The 17,277-nt window shown below is 44.9% G+C and overlaps 1 protein-coding gene across 2 annotated transcripts in view; it reads left to right on the top strand.

The window, feature by feature from the left end:
* Positions 1-7,728: 7,728 nt before the first annotated feature.
* The window catches only part of LY75 (lymphocyte antigen 75), a 166,697-nt gene continuing 157,148 nt past the window's right edge, over positions 7,729-17,277 (top strand). For both annotated transcript variants that reach the window (XM_037140431.2, XM_037140432.2), the window contains exons 1-2: positions 7,729-7,903; positions 14,095-14,466. In XM_037140431.2, the coding sequence (XP_036996326.2) occupies positions 7,810-7,903; positions 14,095-14,466 (466 nt within the window). In that variant the 5' untranslated portion in view covers positions 7,729-7,809. The remainder of the gene's footprint in view (positions 7,904-14,094; positions 14,467-17,277) is intronic.

Here is a 17,277-nt window from a genome sequence, read left to right as displayed (position 1 = left end):
CATTCTCCTTCCCATCCCCTCTCTCTAAAAATAAGTAAATAAAATATTAAAAAATAATAATAATTCAGAGGAGTAGTTCCTTCTGTGTGGGACTAAGATACATATGATGAGGAGGAGGCTTACAAGCATAGCTACTCTGTTTTGGCTGTATTTTATAACTAAAAACATGACTTTAATTAAGAAAGTTACATGACTTGTAACTAAGAAAAAATAGTAGTAATACTTCCACACATTCAGGTAATTTCCATAAGTTAGATTTCCATCTTGATATCTTCAATTATGGCTATTGACCTTGGCCAAGCTATCTTTCCTGTCCGCCCTGTACGTGTTTGTAAAATGAGGATAACAGGATGAGTGTCAGACAGGAGAGCACATAGGAAATGCTGAGCACAAAGGCCTGGCACCCGGGGGCATAGATGTCTGTTATTTGCTCACATCATTTGCCTCAGTTTGGAGTGTCCCCCCATCACCTCTATCTACTGAGTGTTACACATCCAAGGATAGTCAGCCCAGGTCCTAATGACCCTCCCTCCCACCTGAGCTGATTTTTCCTTCTTTTAAATGCCTAGACTTCCTGTTCCCTATACAATTCATGAAGCCTTTACCATGTAATTATTTATTCATTCATCCAGCAAATCACGGGCCTGATACTTGGAACACAGAAATTACTGAAACAGACAGAGTCACCACATTCATAGGTCCTGCAACCCAGGGAGGGAGGTAGACATTCAACAAATGAGCACGCACATCCTTATCTAATTCAGCTCTGCTAAATGCCTTCAACACAAATTAGGGGATGCATTGGAAACCTTCACAGAGGAAGCTCACCTAGACTGCCGAGTCAAAAAGATTTCTCTGAGGAAGTGACACTCAAGGCGAAACTTATAGGATACATTGCTTTTGATTGTCATCATAGATAATCAATATTTACTGAGGGTCTATCATCTAGATGGAATAATCTAGATATACATATACCTACAGAAAAAATAGCAGCAGGAAGAGACACATGTTAAATACCAAGTGAATACAATATATATTATACAGCTGTTTGGAATCCCCAAGTATCATTTTGGAAATATTTTATATAAAATGTGAAACCTGAGCAAAGCCTTGCCTGGAAAGGTGGAACTGAGACAACAGAGGGGAGACAGCCATTCTGGGGGCGGCACAGGGAAAATACAAATAATTGGGCAGAAATAAGAAAAAGCCAGACAGATTTAGACAGTTTACTTGAATCAAGGCATGACATAGGAAGGTAACTAAAGGTAAAAGATCAAATTATAAGAGAGTTTGATTTCACTTAGATGGGGTTTCTTTTTATAACATGTGCATCTTCTCATTGAAGAAGAAAAAAGTGCAAACTTCTGGTCAACATGCTGGCATAGGTAAATGTGGTATTTACGTTGTCTCATAACCACATAAAAAAATGCAGCTAAACTACAGAACAATTGTCATTCAGAATCACCTAAATCTTGCTGAACAGAAGTCCTGCAACTAAGAATGTAAAGAAGAAGCCACAAGGAGACTGGTAGGAGGGATGAAGACATTGAATGGGCTGGTTCGACACTCACCTGTGGTGGTTTAAAATCAGAAGGGATATTTCATCTGTGAAGGTATCCTGAGAAGTGAGGGACCAGCCCCACACCAACCCTGCCCCCCGCCAGTCCTGGGTTCCAGTGCCAGGAAGAGAAGCCCCATAGATTCTAGCTGTAGAAACCACCAAGGATTGTGGCTGAGTGAGATGGAGGCCTTTCAGAGTCCCAGGCACTTCCTCTTAAAGGGCCTGTGCATGGACTTACTTGCACTCACCCACTATGAGCTCCAGCACTGGGGCAGCAGTTCAAAAGGCTCCAAGGACATGCAGGGAAGAACTGAAGTGTCTGGCTTCAGGCCAAGAGTTGGTGTGGCAGCTTTAGCCCATATGAAGTGTTAACAGAGGCTATTGTTCCTTTTCTGAGCCCTTTCAACACAAACCTGGAAGGCAGATGACATATCTAAATCTCAATCAACCTGGCTCACACTGTTTGCCTCACCCTGGTGATTCCTTGGGATCCTACCCCACCAACTTGCAGGTCCACTCAAGCTGTCCCAGTGTCTTTTCTATACCAATGGCTTGTTTTGGCTAATGCTTCAGACTTTCCTAAAATCTCTCAGACAAGCTGCATCTGGCCTCAGCACGCCCTGTACCTCTCACTAAGTGGCCCCAGGCCTGGCACTAGCAGCAGCCATCCTTGTTTTGCAGCTTGGCTTCTCCTGGGCACCTCCAATCCCAGTACAAGTAGCAGCCATCTGTAAATTACTTTGTAGTTCATGCTATTTAGCCCTTGGTGGAACACAGGTGGCAGCTGACCTGACCTTGGTGTGCACATCCTAGAAGGCCCCAGGACCAGTGCATCCAGTGGACAGCTTCAGACCATGTCCACAAACACCCAACCACCTCCATAATGAACCCATTCAAGGGGGAGACTCAGAAGGCACCAGAGACCCGCTGAAGTAAGACCTGCACTATGGGGTGGGCTCCTGCACAGCTGATCCTCCATGGTGGTCAGTGGTCACAGCTAGTCCTTGTACCCAATCAGCCTGGGGGTAGATCCCTCTCATTTACATGCAAACAACAATCAAGGCTCAACTGCAACAGGATGTAGAGAGGGGGGTGCGCCTGGAGTACCCTGCTTGGTTGAACCAGTAGGTTGTGCCACTAGACCCTACAGGACACCTACTACATTAGGCCACTCTACCAAGCCAAGAAGATGTAGCAACTCTACTGAAAACAAACACGGGGAGGCTGCCAAAATGAGGAGACAAAGAAACATGCCCCAAATGAAAGAAAAGAACAAAACTCTAGGAAATTAACAAAGTGGAGACAAGCAATCTACTAGATGCAAAGTTCAAAACATTGTTTACAAGGATGCTCAATGAACATAAGGGAAGAGTTAGATGAATGTAGAGAGAACTTCAACAACATAAAAAAGAACATGAAAACCATAAAAAAGAACTAGTCAGAAATGAAATGAAGGATATACCAGCTGAAATGAAGAATAATATACAGGGAATCAACAGTAGAGTAGATGAAGCCAATAATCAAAACAACAAGTTGGAATATAGGAAAGCAAAAAAAAAATACCCAATTAGAACAGCAAAAAGACAAAAAATTGAAAAATGAAGATAGTGTAAGGAGCCTCTGGGACAACTTCAAGTGCACCAACATTCACATCACAGCTGAGAGAGTGCAAGGAATTGAAAACCTATTTGAAAAAATAGTGACAGAAAACTTCCCTAAATTGATAAAGGAAACAGACATACAAGTCCAGAAAGTGCACAGTCCCAGAGATGAACCCAAAGAGGCCCACACCAAAACACATCATAATTAAAATGCAAAAGGTTAAAGATAAAGAGAGAATCTTAAAAGCAGCAAGAGAAGAGAAGTTAGTTTCCTACAAGGGAGCTTCCATACAACTGGCAGCTGATTTCTCAACAGAAACTTTGCTAGAAGGGAGAGGCAAGAAATATTCAAAGCAATGAAAACAGTGACCTACAGGATTACTCTATGCAGCAAAGCTAGCATTTAGAATCGAAGGACATATAAAGAGCTTCCCAGACAAGAAAAAGCTAAAGAAGTTCGTCATCACCAAACCAGTATTACATGAATTGTTCAAGGACCTCCTTAAAGAAGCAGAACCAGAAGGAGAAGAAGGAGAAATAATATAAAATATGAAAAATAGAATGGCAATAAATACATACCTATCAACAACTGAATCTAAAAACAAATAACTAAACAAGCAGACTCATAGATACAGAGAAGAACATTTTGACAGTTGCCAGATGTGAGGGGTGTTCAAGGGTTGGTAAGAGAAGGTGAACGGGTTAAGAAGAACAAATTGGCAGTTAGAGAAGTCATGGGGATGTAAAGCACAGCAAGGGGAATACAGTCAATCGCGTTCTAATGACTATATGTGTTGCCAGATGGGTGTGAGATTTATCAGGATGATCACTTAGTAAGTTTAATCACTGGAATGTACACCTGAAACTAATATAATATTGTATGTCAACCGTAATCAAAAAATTAAAAAATTATTTATAATTAAAAAAAAAAGAATAAGAAGTCAAGGCACACCTAGGCTCCTCTGCTGAGACCCAAGCACGTGGGGCCAGCAGTGGGAAGCTGCAGGTTCCTCTGACCTCAGAGAGTGGGGGGAGTTCCTAAGTTCCCGGTGTGCTGGGTCAGTGGCCTACCACATGCAGGACCCTGTGCACAGATGGTCCCCATAGGCCAATGCCCCACACGCTGTCCTAACACCAGGATACTAAGGATCAACTCAGTCCTACCCGATTCCAGTCTCTAAACATCAGAAATGTCTGGTAGCCCAATTGTTCCTGGACTACCCTCCTGCCCTGCTACACCCACGATCATGGGCAAGCTACATGGCCTGGTACTGAAGCAGAGCCAAAGCCACACTACCGACACTATGTCCCTCCACAGGATGTGCTAGTCCCACAGCCCAGGCCCGCCCACTGCCAGCAGGGGAGGGAACAGTGCTCCGCCTCCTATGCCCACCTGAAGTGCTGGGTCCAGACCCAGCCCATGCCCACCACACCATCTGGCTGGGACCATGCCAGACTCTGAAAGGCAATGGTGCCTGAAGTTTGGAGATACTTTCCCAGACAACCACCCTGTGAGACCCTCATGGGGCTGGATTTATCCAGCAATCAGAAGATTATTGTGAAGCAGTGGCTTTGGAATGCCCGCCACCTCAATGCCTCTGGAGCCCGGTGACCATGAAAATTGCTCCTCCTGACCACAGAGGGAGCTTTTATAGGTGTCCACCAACCCGAGAGTACCCTGACCCCTGCACCTAGGACTCACAGCCAATGAAAGAAAGGAAAAAGGAAGTTTGATGGACCCCTCTGGTTTGAGACCCTGGACACCAAGCAAAGGAGGCAGAGCCCAGAGCACAACTATCTACCTTAAAGCCCTCAGGAAGAAACACAGTGGTCCTTTCCTTTGTGCCCAGGCCTGGGCCTCTGCTCTTGGTGCAACAGTGTCCACGAGAGGACACTGACCCAGAGCCTGACCACCACCCTCACTGAGTCTTCCCTGTTTGCTGCCCACTCTGATGCAAGGACACCACTGGCCCAGGCCACACAGTCACAGCCCCAGCTGGAGAATTGAGAGGCTGGTGTCCCCATGGCCTTAGGTTCCCTTTAGAGATACGGACATGCCACCGTCACCTCCTGAGACTCTAATCCACAGCTCTTTTCCCCTGGTGAGCCCTGCTCTACTCCTGCATGAGTCAAGAATTCCACCAAGTCACCTCCCACCGCCCCACCTGGCAGGTCTGCCGAGCTCCAGACTCCCCACCCTAGCTTGCAGCACCACGGGCAGAATTACTGCTGTGATCAGTCATTCGCCTTCCCCCAACTCACCCACTCCTCCTGTCTTTTCCCAGGAACGCACTTATAAGAAAGATGTCTTTCTCCCCGCTTTGCCTAGTTTGTGTAGTTAAAAGTTTGTTCTTATTTTAAATAATAATTATAGGCAGCATTATTATTCTTTTAAAAGTGCATTCACAAAGCTGCCTACAATTTCAGGGGTGCAGATTCACCTGAACTCTTAATTATGAGTCCCTTCTCTAAGTGAGTAGCATTGAAAGGATTTGAGTAAAATAAAAGTGCCATGTTCCAAACATTGTTTAAAAGGGCTCATCTGCCTGAGAGAATAACAGCTATGGGCAGTGAGGTCAGGTGAGAAATTATTGCAATATAATGCAAGCAGGAGCTCATATGCCCCTCCACTAAGGCAGGAGCTCTAAGAATTCATTAGTTATGTAATATTTACTGAGAGTTCACTCTGGGGCAGGCCTGGTGCTCAGTGTTCAGGTATGACAATAAAGAAGATGAGACAGCTGCCCTCAAGGAGCTCCAGGCTTGGCAGGGTCAGAAAGGCAAGCAGCCATGGCTGCAGAGAAATCAGAGCAGTAGCAAGGTTTCATACTCAGAACTTTCCACTGTCCATTTCCTAGAGAATCATATCAAAGTCTTTACATTATATTCAAGGCACTTCAAAAAACAGCTACAACTCACCTTTCTGCTGTCATTTCTGCTTAGAGCCCCCGCCATGACTACTGTCAACCCACATACACCCACACACGTATCCCCTGCAGAGCAGCCTCAATGGACTTTACTCTCTTCTGACACTGCATTACAGTTTCCCACCAGCTGTGCCTGGTCAAACTCCTACCAATTACCCATTCTTCAAGTCCTAGCTGAGACACTGCCTTCCTTAAAGCTTCCTCAAATCTTCAAGGAGGGCAGCTTTGTCCAGTCTCCCCATTCAGTCTGCCCTGAGTTAATGTGGGTGCCTCTCAGTCTTCCGTAGTACTCAGTAAGGTTGAGAGGGCAGGGATGTTGTCTTTTCATCTCTATCACCTGCGAGGGGCCCAGTTCCTGTGATGGCAAATGCTCAAAGTATCTACCCAACTGAAAGGCAGGAACCTGAAGGAAGGACAGGGCCTTGGTAAGTTTGGAGCTATCAGCAAAGCCTCGGCATTTGGAATCAGGAAAGACAATGTAGCTGTTCACCTTTGTGAAACAATTCACTCTTGCCAGGCAGGGATGGAGGTCATCCTCAGTCCACACCAGATGGTCAGTAGGCATGGGGTTTGAAAATAATAGGCCTTTCATATCCAGGCAGCTTAGGTCGCCCCATTTGTAATGATGGCAGTTTCCACAGGGAGAGAATAAATCCTGCTCTCACAATTGCTCGTTTTGGGTGCAGAGTACCACATTTCTAATGGATTATTATTATTATTATTATTATTATTTATTAAGTTAGTTTTTAAAAGAGCTCACTTGCAATTATCCAATGGTTATAAAGCCTAAGTCATCGTTGTAAGCATTGAAGGGTCGCTCGAATAGCTCTTGCTTTTAACTCTTCCTTTTAATTTATTTTATTTTTATATTTTAGAGAGAATGGAAAAGAGGGAGAAAGAGGAAGAGAAATATCTATGCGAGAGTTACATCTCCTGGTTGCCTTTCACATGTGCCCCCATGGGGACCAAGCCCTCAAGCCTGGCACGTGCCTCTATCCAGAATCCAACCAGAGACCTTTTGGTTTGCGAGACCATGCCCAATCAACTGAGCTCAACGGCTGGGGATCTTGCTTTCTTTCAATGCTGTAATAACTGCGGGTCACCTGCAGTGTGCATTACCTCACCTTTCTTTGTTTTATCAAAATATGCAAGACGTTGCCAAGCTCGAATGAATTATTTGGCTTGTCAACATTTGCACCAGGAAGGATACACATTTCCCCCTTGGCGGTAGGAGAGGATGTGGGTGCTTTTCCAACCCAGCGGTGCAATGAAAAAGCCATCCCTGACAGAGGTGCGTTGGGCAGAGAACAAGGCCCTAAACTGACGGAACCTACCCACACGGGCCGTACCAAGCCCCACAAGTGTTGCGTCTCCTGGGCTTGTCTGATGAAGAGGCGGGACCCAGGACCCCCAAGCCCGGTTGTCTGCGCCGGGCTCAGCTCTCTGGCTGTGCGATAACTTCCCGCCTCCTCAAGGGTCTTGCTAGTGGCAGGTGCTCAGAGCTCCAGGTGCGTCATCTTCCCGCTTCTAACCCCGCTCCGCCCGGCCCTGCCTCGGACCCCAGACGCGGTGATCTAATTGGTCGAGGGCGTTGGGGGAGGAGCTGGAGCGCCCTCGGAGCCTAAAAGCCGAGGCGCCGGTGGGGCAGATTGGGCGCACCCAGAGGGCTGCGTTCCGCCTGCGCCCGAGAAGCAAGTTGCACCGCTGGGACTGGCTCAGAATGGGGACCCGCTGGGCGACCCCTCGCCGCGTGGCGGTGCTCCTCGTGCTGCTCCTTCAGTCCTTGGAGCTGGCGGAGTCCAGTGGCCGCACAGGTAACTGCGGTGCGTCCGCCCACCAGTCGGCTGGGGGCCCCCCGAAGCTGCTAGATCTGCTGACTTCCCTCGGTTCGGATTAGTGCTGAGCTCCAGGGTCAGAACACGTCTGCTTTCCTAAGGAGTGAGCCGAAGGAGTGGTCTAGGGAGAAGGTGTTCGGTTGCCCTCGCCATACGGAGAGGCGTAGGGAGCTCCATTGCCCTCAGTGTGGGGGGAGGAAAGGGGTTGGGAAGAGGGGGGATGGGGTGGGGAAGGCAAAGCCGGTTGGGGCGTGGGAATGTGGGGACTTTCTGGGGCTGAGAACTAGGAGCCCAGGAGAGGGGAGCCGAGGTGCACCGAGTCTTGTCTGCGCCCCTTCTCCCCCGTCCTTTCCTCATCCTTTCCCCTCTAACTTGCTTCCCTGGAGAATAGGGCTTTCCAGTACCCCTTTCTCGTCTCATCCCGCCTGTCTCGCTCCTCCTTTGCCCCTTGGTCACCACTGCCACTCAGTGTCCAGAGGCGCTTTTCACTCGCTGTGCCAACAATGATGATAATAATCCCCCGACTTAATTGTGCCCACGAATGCACGTGAAAAAGGAAGTCAGGTTAAGCCATGTCTCCTAAAGTAATCATGACCATTACTCTGTTATATCATCTCCTAATGCCTGAAGCAGCGACCTTTTCTTCTAATCGGCTTATCATCTCCAAAGGACCACCACTTTGGAAGGCAGGTGGAGTGCCCGGGAGTTTCCAGCCCCTCCCTGCGGAAGCAGGGCCAGGAACGAAGCCCTTAGTGGATGCTCTAGCTAGTGCCAGCCTCACCCGCACCCTTTGGCAGCGACCTGAGTTTACTTTTACTTTCTCTTTTTGCCTTGTCTGAAAATCAATGTGCAATGAGTGAGCAGTCCTCACCCACCACTTTTGTTATCTCTTATGTATGAGTAAGTAAAAGATGACCAAGGAAGCTTTTGAAAACTTCACATTGCTTGTGGCTCTTGTTTTATTGGCAGCTAAAATAAGCTACTGTCTGAGTTCGGCTTTTTTTCAGAGGGTGCTTGGAAGAGGTTTCTCTGAGTGTCAGTGTCATCGCCCCATTACAGCAAGGACCCTGCTCTGCCTTTGACCCTCCATGTTGGAAGCTACCAAAAGTCATTTATTGCCCTAAGAATTCTATTCTGCCTGCCCCACAATCCATGGGGAAAATTTTTACCGCAGCAAGTAACCTACAGTCAAACACACTAACCTTTCAGTCACTAATGTCCTGGTTTCCATCTACATCTGTTGAAGCCTTATCTGTATTTTGTCTCCCCCACAAAATTCAAGATTTCCTTAACTTTTGCAATCTGCAATCCTTGGCTTCTCTCGTCAACCCAAAACAAAGAGCAAGGGATTAACTCCATTCTTCCTACTCCAGGTCCTCATATTTGTCTTCCTGCATCCTCCCTCCCTCTCAGCAGCTGCTCTGGTTGGCTTTCTCATACCCTAAGAACAGACTTGTGGCCTTATCACAGAAAGCACTGGAATTTTGAAACCCCAGCCATTTAGGTAGCTTGTTTGGCAGTCTGTCAGCTTCATGATGCTGGTAATGGCGTGTTTCTCATCGCATGTACGCGGCTAGGCTTGTGCAGGTGGTCTTGGTTGCTCAGATGTTTGAGGAGTACCTGTAGCATCTGAGGTACTCCTCGTTGTTCTTGGAGAAATGCCAGTTGTTTCGTTTACTTATTTGCCTCCTCGGAGATCTAACACCTTGAAGTAATCCAATCTCTCAGGAAGGACTGAGACTCTCGCCAGCCCACACTAGTCAGTCTGCACTCCATGACTTTCTGACTCCTAGTGGACTGCCATGGACCCAGCCGTCACTTCAGGGCCTGGTTTTGAACTGGTAAACCCAGACTTCCAATTGTCGCTGGCTGCACCTTCACACTCTGCACACCTGGTAGTGACTCCACAAAATGCTCCACGATGTGGGCTGTGGAAGTTCCCCTGACATTAAAAATGCCACAGTCTTTTCTTCTGGCCTTCCGGAGAATCTTCCTCTCCGTTTGCCTGTGGTTATAAAATGTTGATGTCCAACTTCTCTTTGGAATGTGCAAAACTCTTTGGGTTAGGTCTCCTAAGATAGGAATTACTTAATGATGAGACAATAGGAGCTAGTTTTCCTTGGATGGATGTGGAGATACTAAAAATTCATTTTCATTTATGATAACACTGACTTAGCCATTTCCTCTCAAGCACCACTAGAATATTTACACAAAATTATGCATATAAAAAGTGCTACTGGGGGAGTGAGGCTTGTTTTTATCAACCTTGCCTTTTAGACTTGTCCCAATATTATATTTGGAGGTAAACATTAAACTTCCATTTAGGCCCTGGCTGGTGTGGCTCAGTGGATTGAGTGATGGCCTGTGAACCAAAAGGTCACTGGTTTGATTCCCAGTCAGGGCACATGCCTGGGTAGCAGGCCAGGTCCCCAGTAGGAGCGTGTGAGAAACAATCACACATTGATGTTTCTCTCCATCTTTCTCCCTCCCCCTCTCTAAAAATAAATAAATAAATAAATAAAATCTTTAAAAATAAATAAAATTCCAGTTAGTACCATTATAAAGTTGTCTAGTGAACAAGATACTATATAAACCTATTAATAAAGAATCTGTTTTACAAATTGCTCTATAATTACATTTTTAAAGTATAATGCATTTGTGAAATATTTTGTATACCCTTATTTAACAAATTTTCTAAATAAGAAATTATTTTTACACTTTCTCAGTTTGTCTCCCCGTGCTACAACCTACCATCCCAGCAGGGTCACAGGACAAGGCAGACTGAATAGCTGTTGCTAAGGGGAGGGAAAGATAATAAGTCATCACAAGAGGACAAGATTCTCCCCAGCTTAGATGTTATGTACGAACGCTTACACATGCATTGTGTGTGAAGGCTAACAACCTTTCCTTAAATTATATCAATAATTAATGCCTATGCTAAGTGACCAGTGTAGGTGTCAAACAGTGATGTTCATACTAAGGTAAAAGACAGGTTTAGAATGAGGCAAGTAGCTGGAAACATAGGTGTTGCAATTAGGTAAGAAGCTGGCAACTCCTCTTTAACGTGACTACTCCATGTGACTGCACCGTTCCCGTATGAGGTTGCAGCCACAGAACTGAGAGCCCAGGAAAGGGAGAAATAAGACTACATGAGAGGGGAAGTTTTCAGCAAGGGTTCAGCAAGAGTTCCTACAGCTTGTCAAGTCTTCAGGGGTCTCAGAATAAAGCAGAATAAATAGAAAAGGGTACATATTTTTTTTCTCTTCCAAGGAATGTTTATAAAGCAGCATTGTTACCTGAGTGAGTATGCTCAATACAGATGGGATCAGAATGACCCAAAATGGTGCTGGCATTAGAGTGATGCAATCTGCAGTGTGCACTTCCACGTCCGCTGCAGTGTGATTTACAAGAGCCAAGATTTGGAAGCAGCCCAAGGGCCCATCAGTAGACAAGTGGATAAAAAAAGCTGTGGTACATTTACACAATGGAATACTACTTGGCTTTAGAAAAAGAAGGAAATCTTACCTTTTGCAACACCATGGATAGATCTGGAAAGTATTATGCTAAGTGAAGTAAGGCAGCCAGAGGAAGACAATACCACATGATCTCACTTATATGTGGAATCTAATGAACAAAATTAACAAACAAAATAGAAACAGATTCATAGATACAGAAAACAGGCTGAGAGCTGTCAGAGGGGAGGGGATTTGGGGGCTGTGTGGTAAAGGTGAAGAGGTTAAGAAAAACATGCTCTCAGAGACAGACAACAGTATGGTGTTTGCACAGGAGAAAGCAGGTGGAGGAGGCGGAAGAGGGGAAAAGGACACACGGCGATGGAAGGAGACCTGACTTGGGGTGGTGAGCACACAGCACAATATACAGATGATGTATCGCAGAATTGTGCAATTGAAATTTATATAACTCCATTAACCCATGCTGCCCCAATAATTTAAATAAAGAAGTTCTTAAAGAACAAATGCAGTGAACTTAACAGAGACCAATTAAAACCTGCAAGACTAAGATAACTAGTATCTTGTGGAATCGTAGGATATTAGAATTGGAAGTGGCTTGGATATCTTACACTTCACTGCTTTCATTTTACATTCGGAAATACAAAGACCCAGAGAAAGGTCTTTAATCTAGGACCCCTAACTCATTGCACTGCCACTGTAGTAAGAGCCATAGCTAATCCTTTGGATTTTGCAAAGGCAACTTGAAAAATACAGAATTCCAAACTGCAAAGGTAGGCAAAGCTGCTGCTAGCCCAGTTCACCTGTTTGAGGTTACAGCCACAGAACTGAGAGCCCAGGAAAGAGAAAAAAGATTACATAAGAGGGGAAGTTTTCAGCAAGGGTGGCAGCCACCCAGTTTTCTGTAGGAGCAGACTTTTGTTTTTCTTCAGCCATTCCTGATACCTGGGAATGCAAGGTTTATTTTGGTGATACGAGAGAGAATAGTTTGGGAAAGAGACACATCCTGGGACTGAGCGGCTACTTGATGTGTGGGAGAAGGACATTGGAGAAAGCGCGAGTGATAATCGTCTAAGATAGAACTGTTTCTTTTTTTGTTTACTGTCTTCCCAAACTGTGTCCACAAAGCAGAGAATGGCAGGGTGATGTCAAGGAAGAAAGAGTGAGGGGCGGAAGCTGCTATGGCGGACTTCCTTGGCTGCAACCCTGTGCAATATTTTAAAATACAGAAATAACTTAACGTTTTAAAGGAATTTGTTGTTTCTATTGTTTTCTCTTGTCACAGCTGCTGCTGCTGCTGCTATTTAAAACATGAAGTTCTGTCCAAAGTTCAAACTGGAATTGGCCTTAATTTTACAGTTATTATTTATATAGTTCAACTTTCCCTCAAGTCTTTGGTATGAAAATGTTTTAACTCTGAAAGCCATGAATTATTATTAGAAAAGGTGTTTAGTGTAAGTAAAACCAGTGATTGTGAAACTAGTATCAGAATGAAAGTGCCTTTTGGGAACTAAAATTTCATGGGTCCTCTGCTGAACACTTTAGTTCACTGATAACAGTTATTTAAGTTTGTCTGAAATATGTCAGCTTTACTCTCATCAATGTGAAGTTCTGTGCTCTAACTTCAGAAATTTTTTCTTTGTAAAAGCACTGATCAAATTGTTCGGTGGTTGTTTGTTGTAGCAGATGTGACTCTTACTCCACAAACTTAGGTGTGCAAGAAACAATTTATTTTCATAACGTCAAATTAAAACTTATTCAGAGGTCCCACTTTACCAGGCCACCAGAACTTCAGTGTCTGTCATTACTGAAGTCTCCCAGCTCGTTCAAGGGGAGGTTCAGGAAGGTTCCTCTCTTTAGCCTTTAACTCACACTGATTACTTCGGAGTTTTCCATTGTCCACACCTACTGGGTCTTGAATTCTGTGGCTCAGGTGGTTGCTGGAGTTCAGGTTTGGGTCCCCAGGTGACCCACACAGTAAGCCTCCGACCCCCAGCCCCTCCCCAGGGGTTTCCTGTCACCTTCTTGGAGATGCCATGATGGAGTCTGCCACAGATTCCCCCCCCTACCTTCAGAACCCAGACCTCTGTTTCCTCTCAACCCTCAGGAGTCTCCCCCTGTCCTCTGAGACACGTTAATGTCATGCAACAATTTATCCTGTCATGGTAAAGTGTAAGCAAGACAGAATTGTGGTCCTGGATAGACTGAGGACAGTTCTCATTGACTGTAGACCACCTATCTAAAGGAGATGAAAACTAAGGAGTTTCTTTATCTCGTTAAATAAAGGGGGAAACCTTTCATGGAATAACAATAACACATATACCTACCATTCTATGTGTCGTGCATGTATGAGCTCATTTTATCCTCACATCTACTGTATGAAGTGCTATTTTTACAAAGGAAGAAACTGAGGCACAGCAGCTATGTAACTTGCCCTGACCACGTGGCTAACGGGTAGCAGAGGCAGACTGTGAACCCAGGCAGATGGGCACCAGAGCCCAGGCTCTTCCTTCCCCCACACCGTACTGCCTCTCTGGCCACTGCTGCCCTCTGACCCTGTGCAGTACACCTCAGCTTATAGAGCTTGGAGGGTAGGGACTGTTCCACGGTGCTCAGACTCTCCTCAGCGAGCAGGGTCCAAGGCACATCAGCCACACCATCCAGAATCCTGAAATGTCTTCTTTGTCTGTCTCGACTCAGGTAATGATCCATTCACCATCGTCAATGAAAACACGGGCAAGTGCATCAAGCCACTGAATGACTGGATAGTAGCAATGGATTGTGACACAACCCAGGGCATGTTGTGGAAGTGGGTGTCCCAGCATCGGCTCTTCCACTTGCAATCCCAGAAGTGTCTAGGCCTGGATATTACCAAACCCACGGATTCCTTGAGAATGTTCAGCTGTGACTCCAGTGCCATGCTGTGGTGGAAATGTGAGCGCCACTCTCTGTATGGAGCTGCCCAGTCCAGGCTGGCTCTGAAGGATGGACATGCCATAGCAAGTACAAATTCATCTGATGCCTGGAAGAAAGGAGGCTCCGAGGAAAGCCTCTGTGACCAGCCTTACCATGGTGAGTGTTGGAGAAGGACTTTGGTGCATTTGCTGCTGTATTTGGTAAATGTGACATTAAACATGCACAACTGACCAGGAAGTTGTATACTGGTAAGGGCAGTGAGCCAAGCTTCAGTTACAGGCACAGGGCAATAACCCGGAACTGTCCCTGTGAGGTTCGTGCTATTTGTCCCCTGTTGCAGGCAAGGCCGGGAGAGGGTACATGCCTATCACAGGTCACACAGCCATTCTGCGGCACCCTGGGATTGAAAGTCTCCCTATGCCTGGGTATATGTTTACATACTTGCTTTGATTACATGCTGAACTCCAGGGAAAATTAGAGTGGTAGGAAAGCCTCGATACAGTATAAAAGTCCAACGATACAGTAAAATCAAACCTATTGTAAGTTACAAAAGAAGGGGAAAAAAGAAAAAAAGCACATACACTTTTTCTTATCTGCAGATTTTGATGTAATGAAAAAGTTTTAGAGCCTTCTGTGGTTTTACATACTTATCATTATTTTTGGTGTAGTTATTACAGTTTGGTGCTTGTATTGATTCTGCATTTTAAAACTGGACCTTGTCTCAGTTGCTTCCAAAAATGAGTACATGATTATTACCTTTTCGTGAGTTGATTGTGAACTTTGTTCTGAATCTAGAAACTGGATCATCAGGAATTTCCAAGATTAAAAAGAATGAGTAGATTTATTTTTTAAACCTCTAAATGTCAACAGCTCTTACACAAGCAAATTTTTTATTATGTTGTTCTAAATTATGTCAGATATTGAGATATAAATATTTTTTGTTGTTTTTGAGATATATATCTTTAATTATCTTATGAGTCTTAACTGTTATTTCACCTTTGCTCTTCTTTGTGAATTTACATAGCTTTACAGAGACTTTCCCCTCTTCTCTTAAAGCTCATTTAAGCACAACCTGGCCTCCCATCCCTCCCCTCCTCCGCACAGGTTTTTGTCTGGGTTAACCTCTTTCCACTTCCTAGTGAAGATGCAGCTGCCTCTGAGAAGTCAGGTTCTACTGTTACAGGGAAATACTAGCGAATTTGGGGTAGTTGCACAGGCCTGTTTCTGCTAGTCAGCTTCCTCCTAACCTTAAAAAGCTTTCCTGATACCACTCAGTGGCAGGTTTGAATTTTGTGCTGGAGAGCCTTTCTCCAACTTGGCAACTAAGAGAAAATGTGGAACCAAACAAAATACCTTTTGAACTGGACTTGACTTGTTTCATTGTATTTGTTCAAGGATCAGAAAGGATCATTTTCTTGGCAGGGCTCTTTCTGTCTCTTACCACTAATTCTTTTGAGGGGTATAGTCCCCTCAAAATCATAATCATAAGTCCGTTCAGTCCCCCAAATGTCTCCATTTCAATATAACTGGTTTTCTTCGTAATCCAGTGTGTTTCATTTTGTGCATTTATAATATTCTTCTGAGAAGGGGGCCTGAGCACTTCTCACAGCTGCCAAAGTAATCAGTGGCCCCCCAAAGGTTAAGAACCCACCTAGAGCACCACCCCCCGAGAGGGTCAAACAGGCATAAAGTTTTCTTGACCTTACCAAATACAATATTTGGAACACTATATTTCAAAATAAGAGACTTAGAGATTTCTTAGAGAAGGCACGTGTAGTTCTGACTTGTCAATACATTCCTCGGGACTTAACTTGCACAGAGGTCAGGGCCAAACCTGCCCTTCCTTTCCATTCCTCTCTGGGTGACTGGCACCATCCAAGTCACACGTGTCAGAAATGTATAAGTCACCCTAGAGTTGTCCTGATTCCCTCTCCCACCATTCAAGTTCAGTCAAATGTTAAGTCCTGGAAACTGTACTCTTTTAAATGTATGTAGTCCCTGCCTGTCGTTAGGTTAGGGACTTTCTTGGGAACTGCTCTCGCAGACTTCCCACACCGGACTCTGCCCCCTCTTCATCTCTAACTACATAGAGACAAGAAAGATAAGATACCCGAGTCAAAGCAAAGTGAAGTCCAAGGTTACTAAGCTTGTTACCACAAAGCAAAGCCACAGCTCAAAACCAGAATTGTGTTCCCCAAGTATAGCTACTTTATTTCTGACATGGCTTTTGCTATATAATTTCATTTTACTTCTAATATAAGAACATTTATTTGCCATTGTGTTCTGGGTTGCTCTTCTCCCCAAACCCCATCCCGTGTGAGTTATGTTCATCAGAGAAAAGTTTAGCTGTAGACATTTTAAGCATAAACTGCTTTGACTAGCATCCAGACATGCATTATTTCATTAAGGTATCTTGGCCTTGCTAGCCCTCTTCACATTTTGAACATTTGGTGAATTATGCAGAGGAAATGGACTTTTAGTGGAGTCACGGCTAGAGAGCTCTCTGGATTTCAAACAGTTCAGAAGCCTGCCATTTTTTTTAAGCACTGAATATATTTTGTCTAATACTACCTAAAAATGTTATATTAGTTTTCCATGTCAGTGTCTCATCTTTTTTAAAGGCGGTATCCTCATAAGTCCACACACTCAGAGAAGATTCTTCTCGGAAAAGCCTGAGAAGGCAGCCATCGAGTTCACAAGAATCTTAAATATGTTAAGGACTCTAATCAAAGAGCCCGTTCCTGTCACTGTCAGCTGAGTGACTGGAAGATCCACTTAACTCCTGGTAAACTGGGGATTTCACAAACCAGTGCAGCAGAGGCTGAACTCAGAGGCTTACAGTATAGAGCAAGTGCAAGAGATGTATGTGGAAGCACTTTGTATGAGAAACACAAGAATTTGGGGTGGGGGAGGAAACCCTGATGTTTCTCAAAGTAATAGTCCCAATGCTCAGAGACTCTCTTCTAT

The sequence above is a fragment of the Artibeus jamaicensis genome, unplaced genomic scaffold (genome assembly GCF_021234435.1).
Source record: "Artibeus jamaicensis isolate MK-2021 breed Jamaican fruit bat unplaced genomic scaffold, CSHL_Jam_final contig_936, whole genome shotgun sequence".
Taxonomy (NCBI): Eukaryota; Metazoa; Chordata; class Mammalia; order Chiroptera; family Phyllostomidae; genus Artibeus; species Artibeus jamaicensis.
This window is presented reverse-complemented; position numbering and strand designations above follow the sequence as displayed.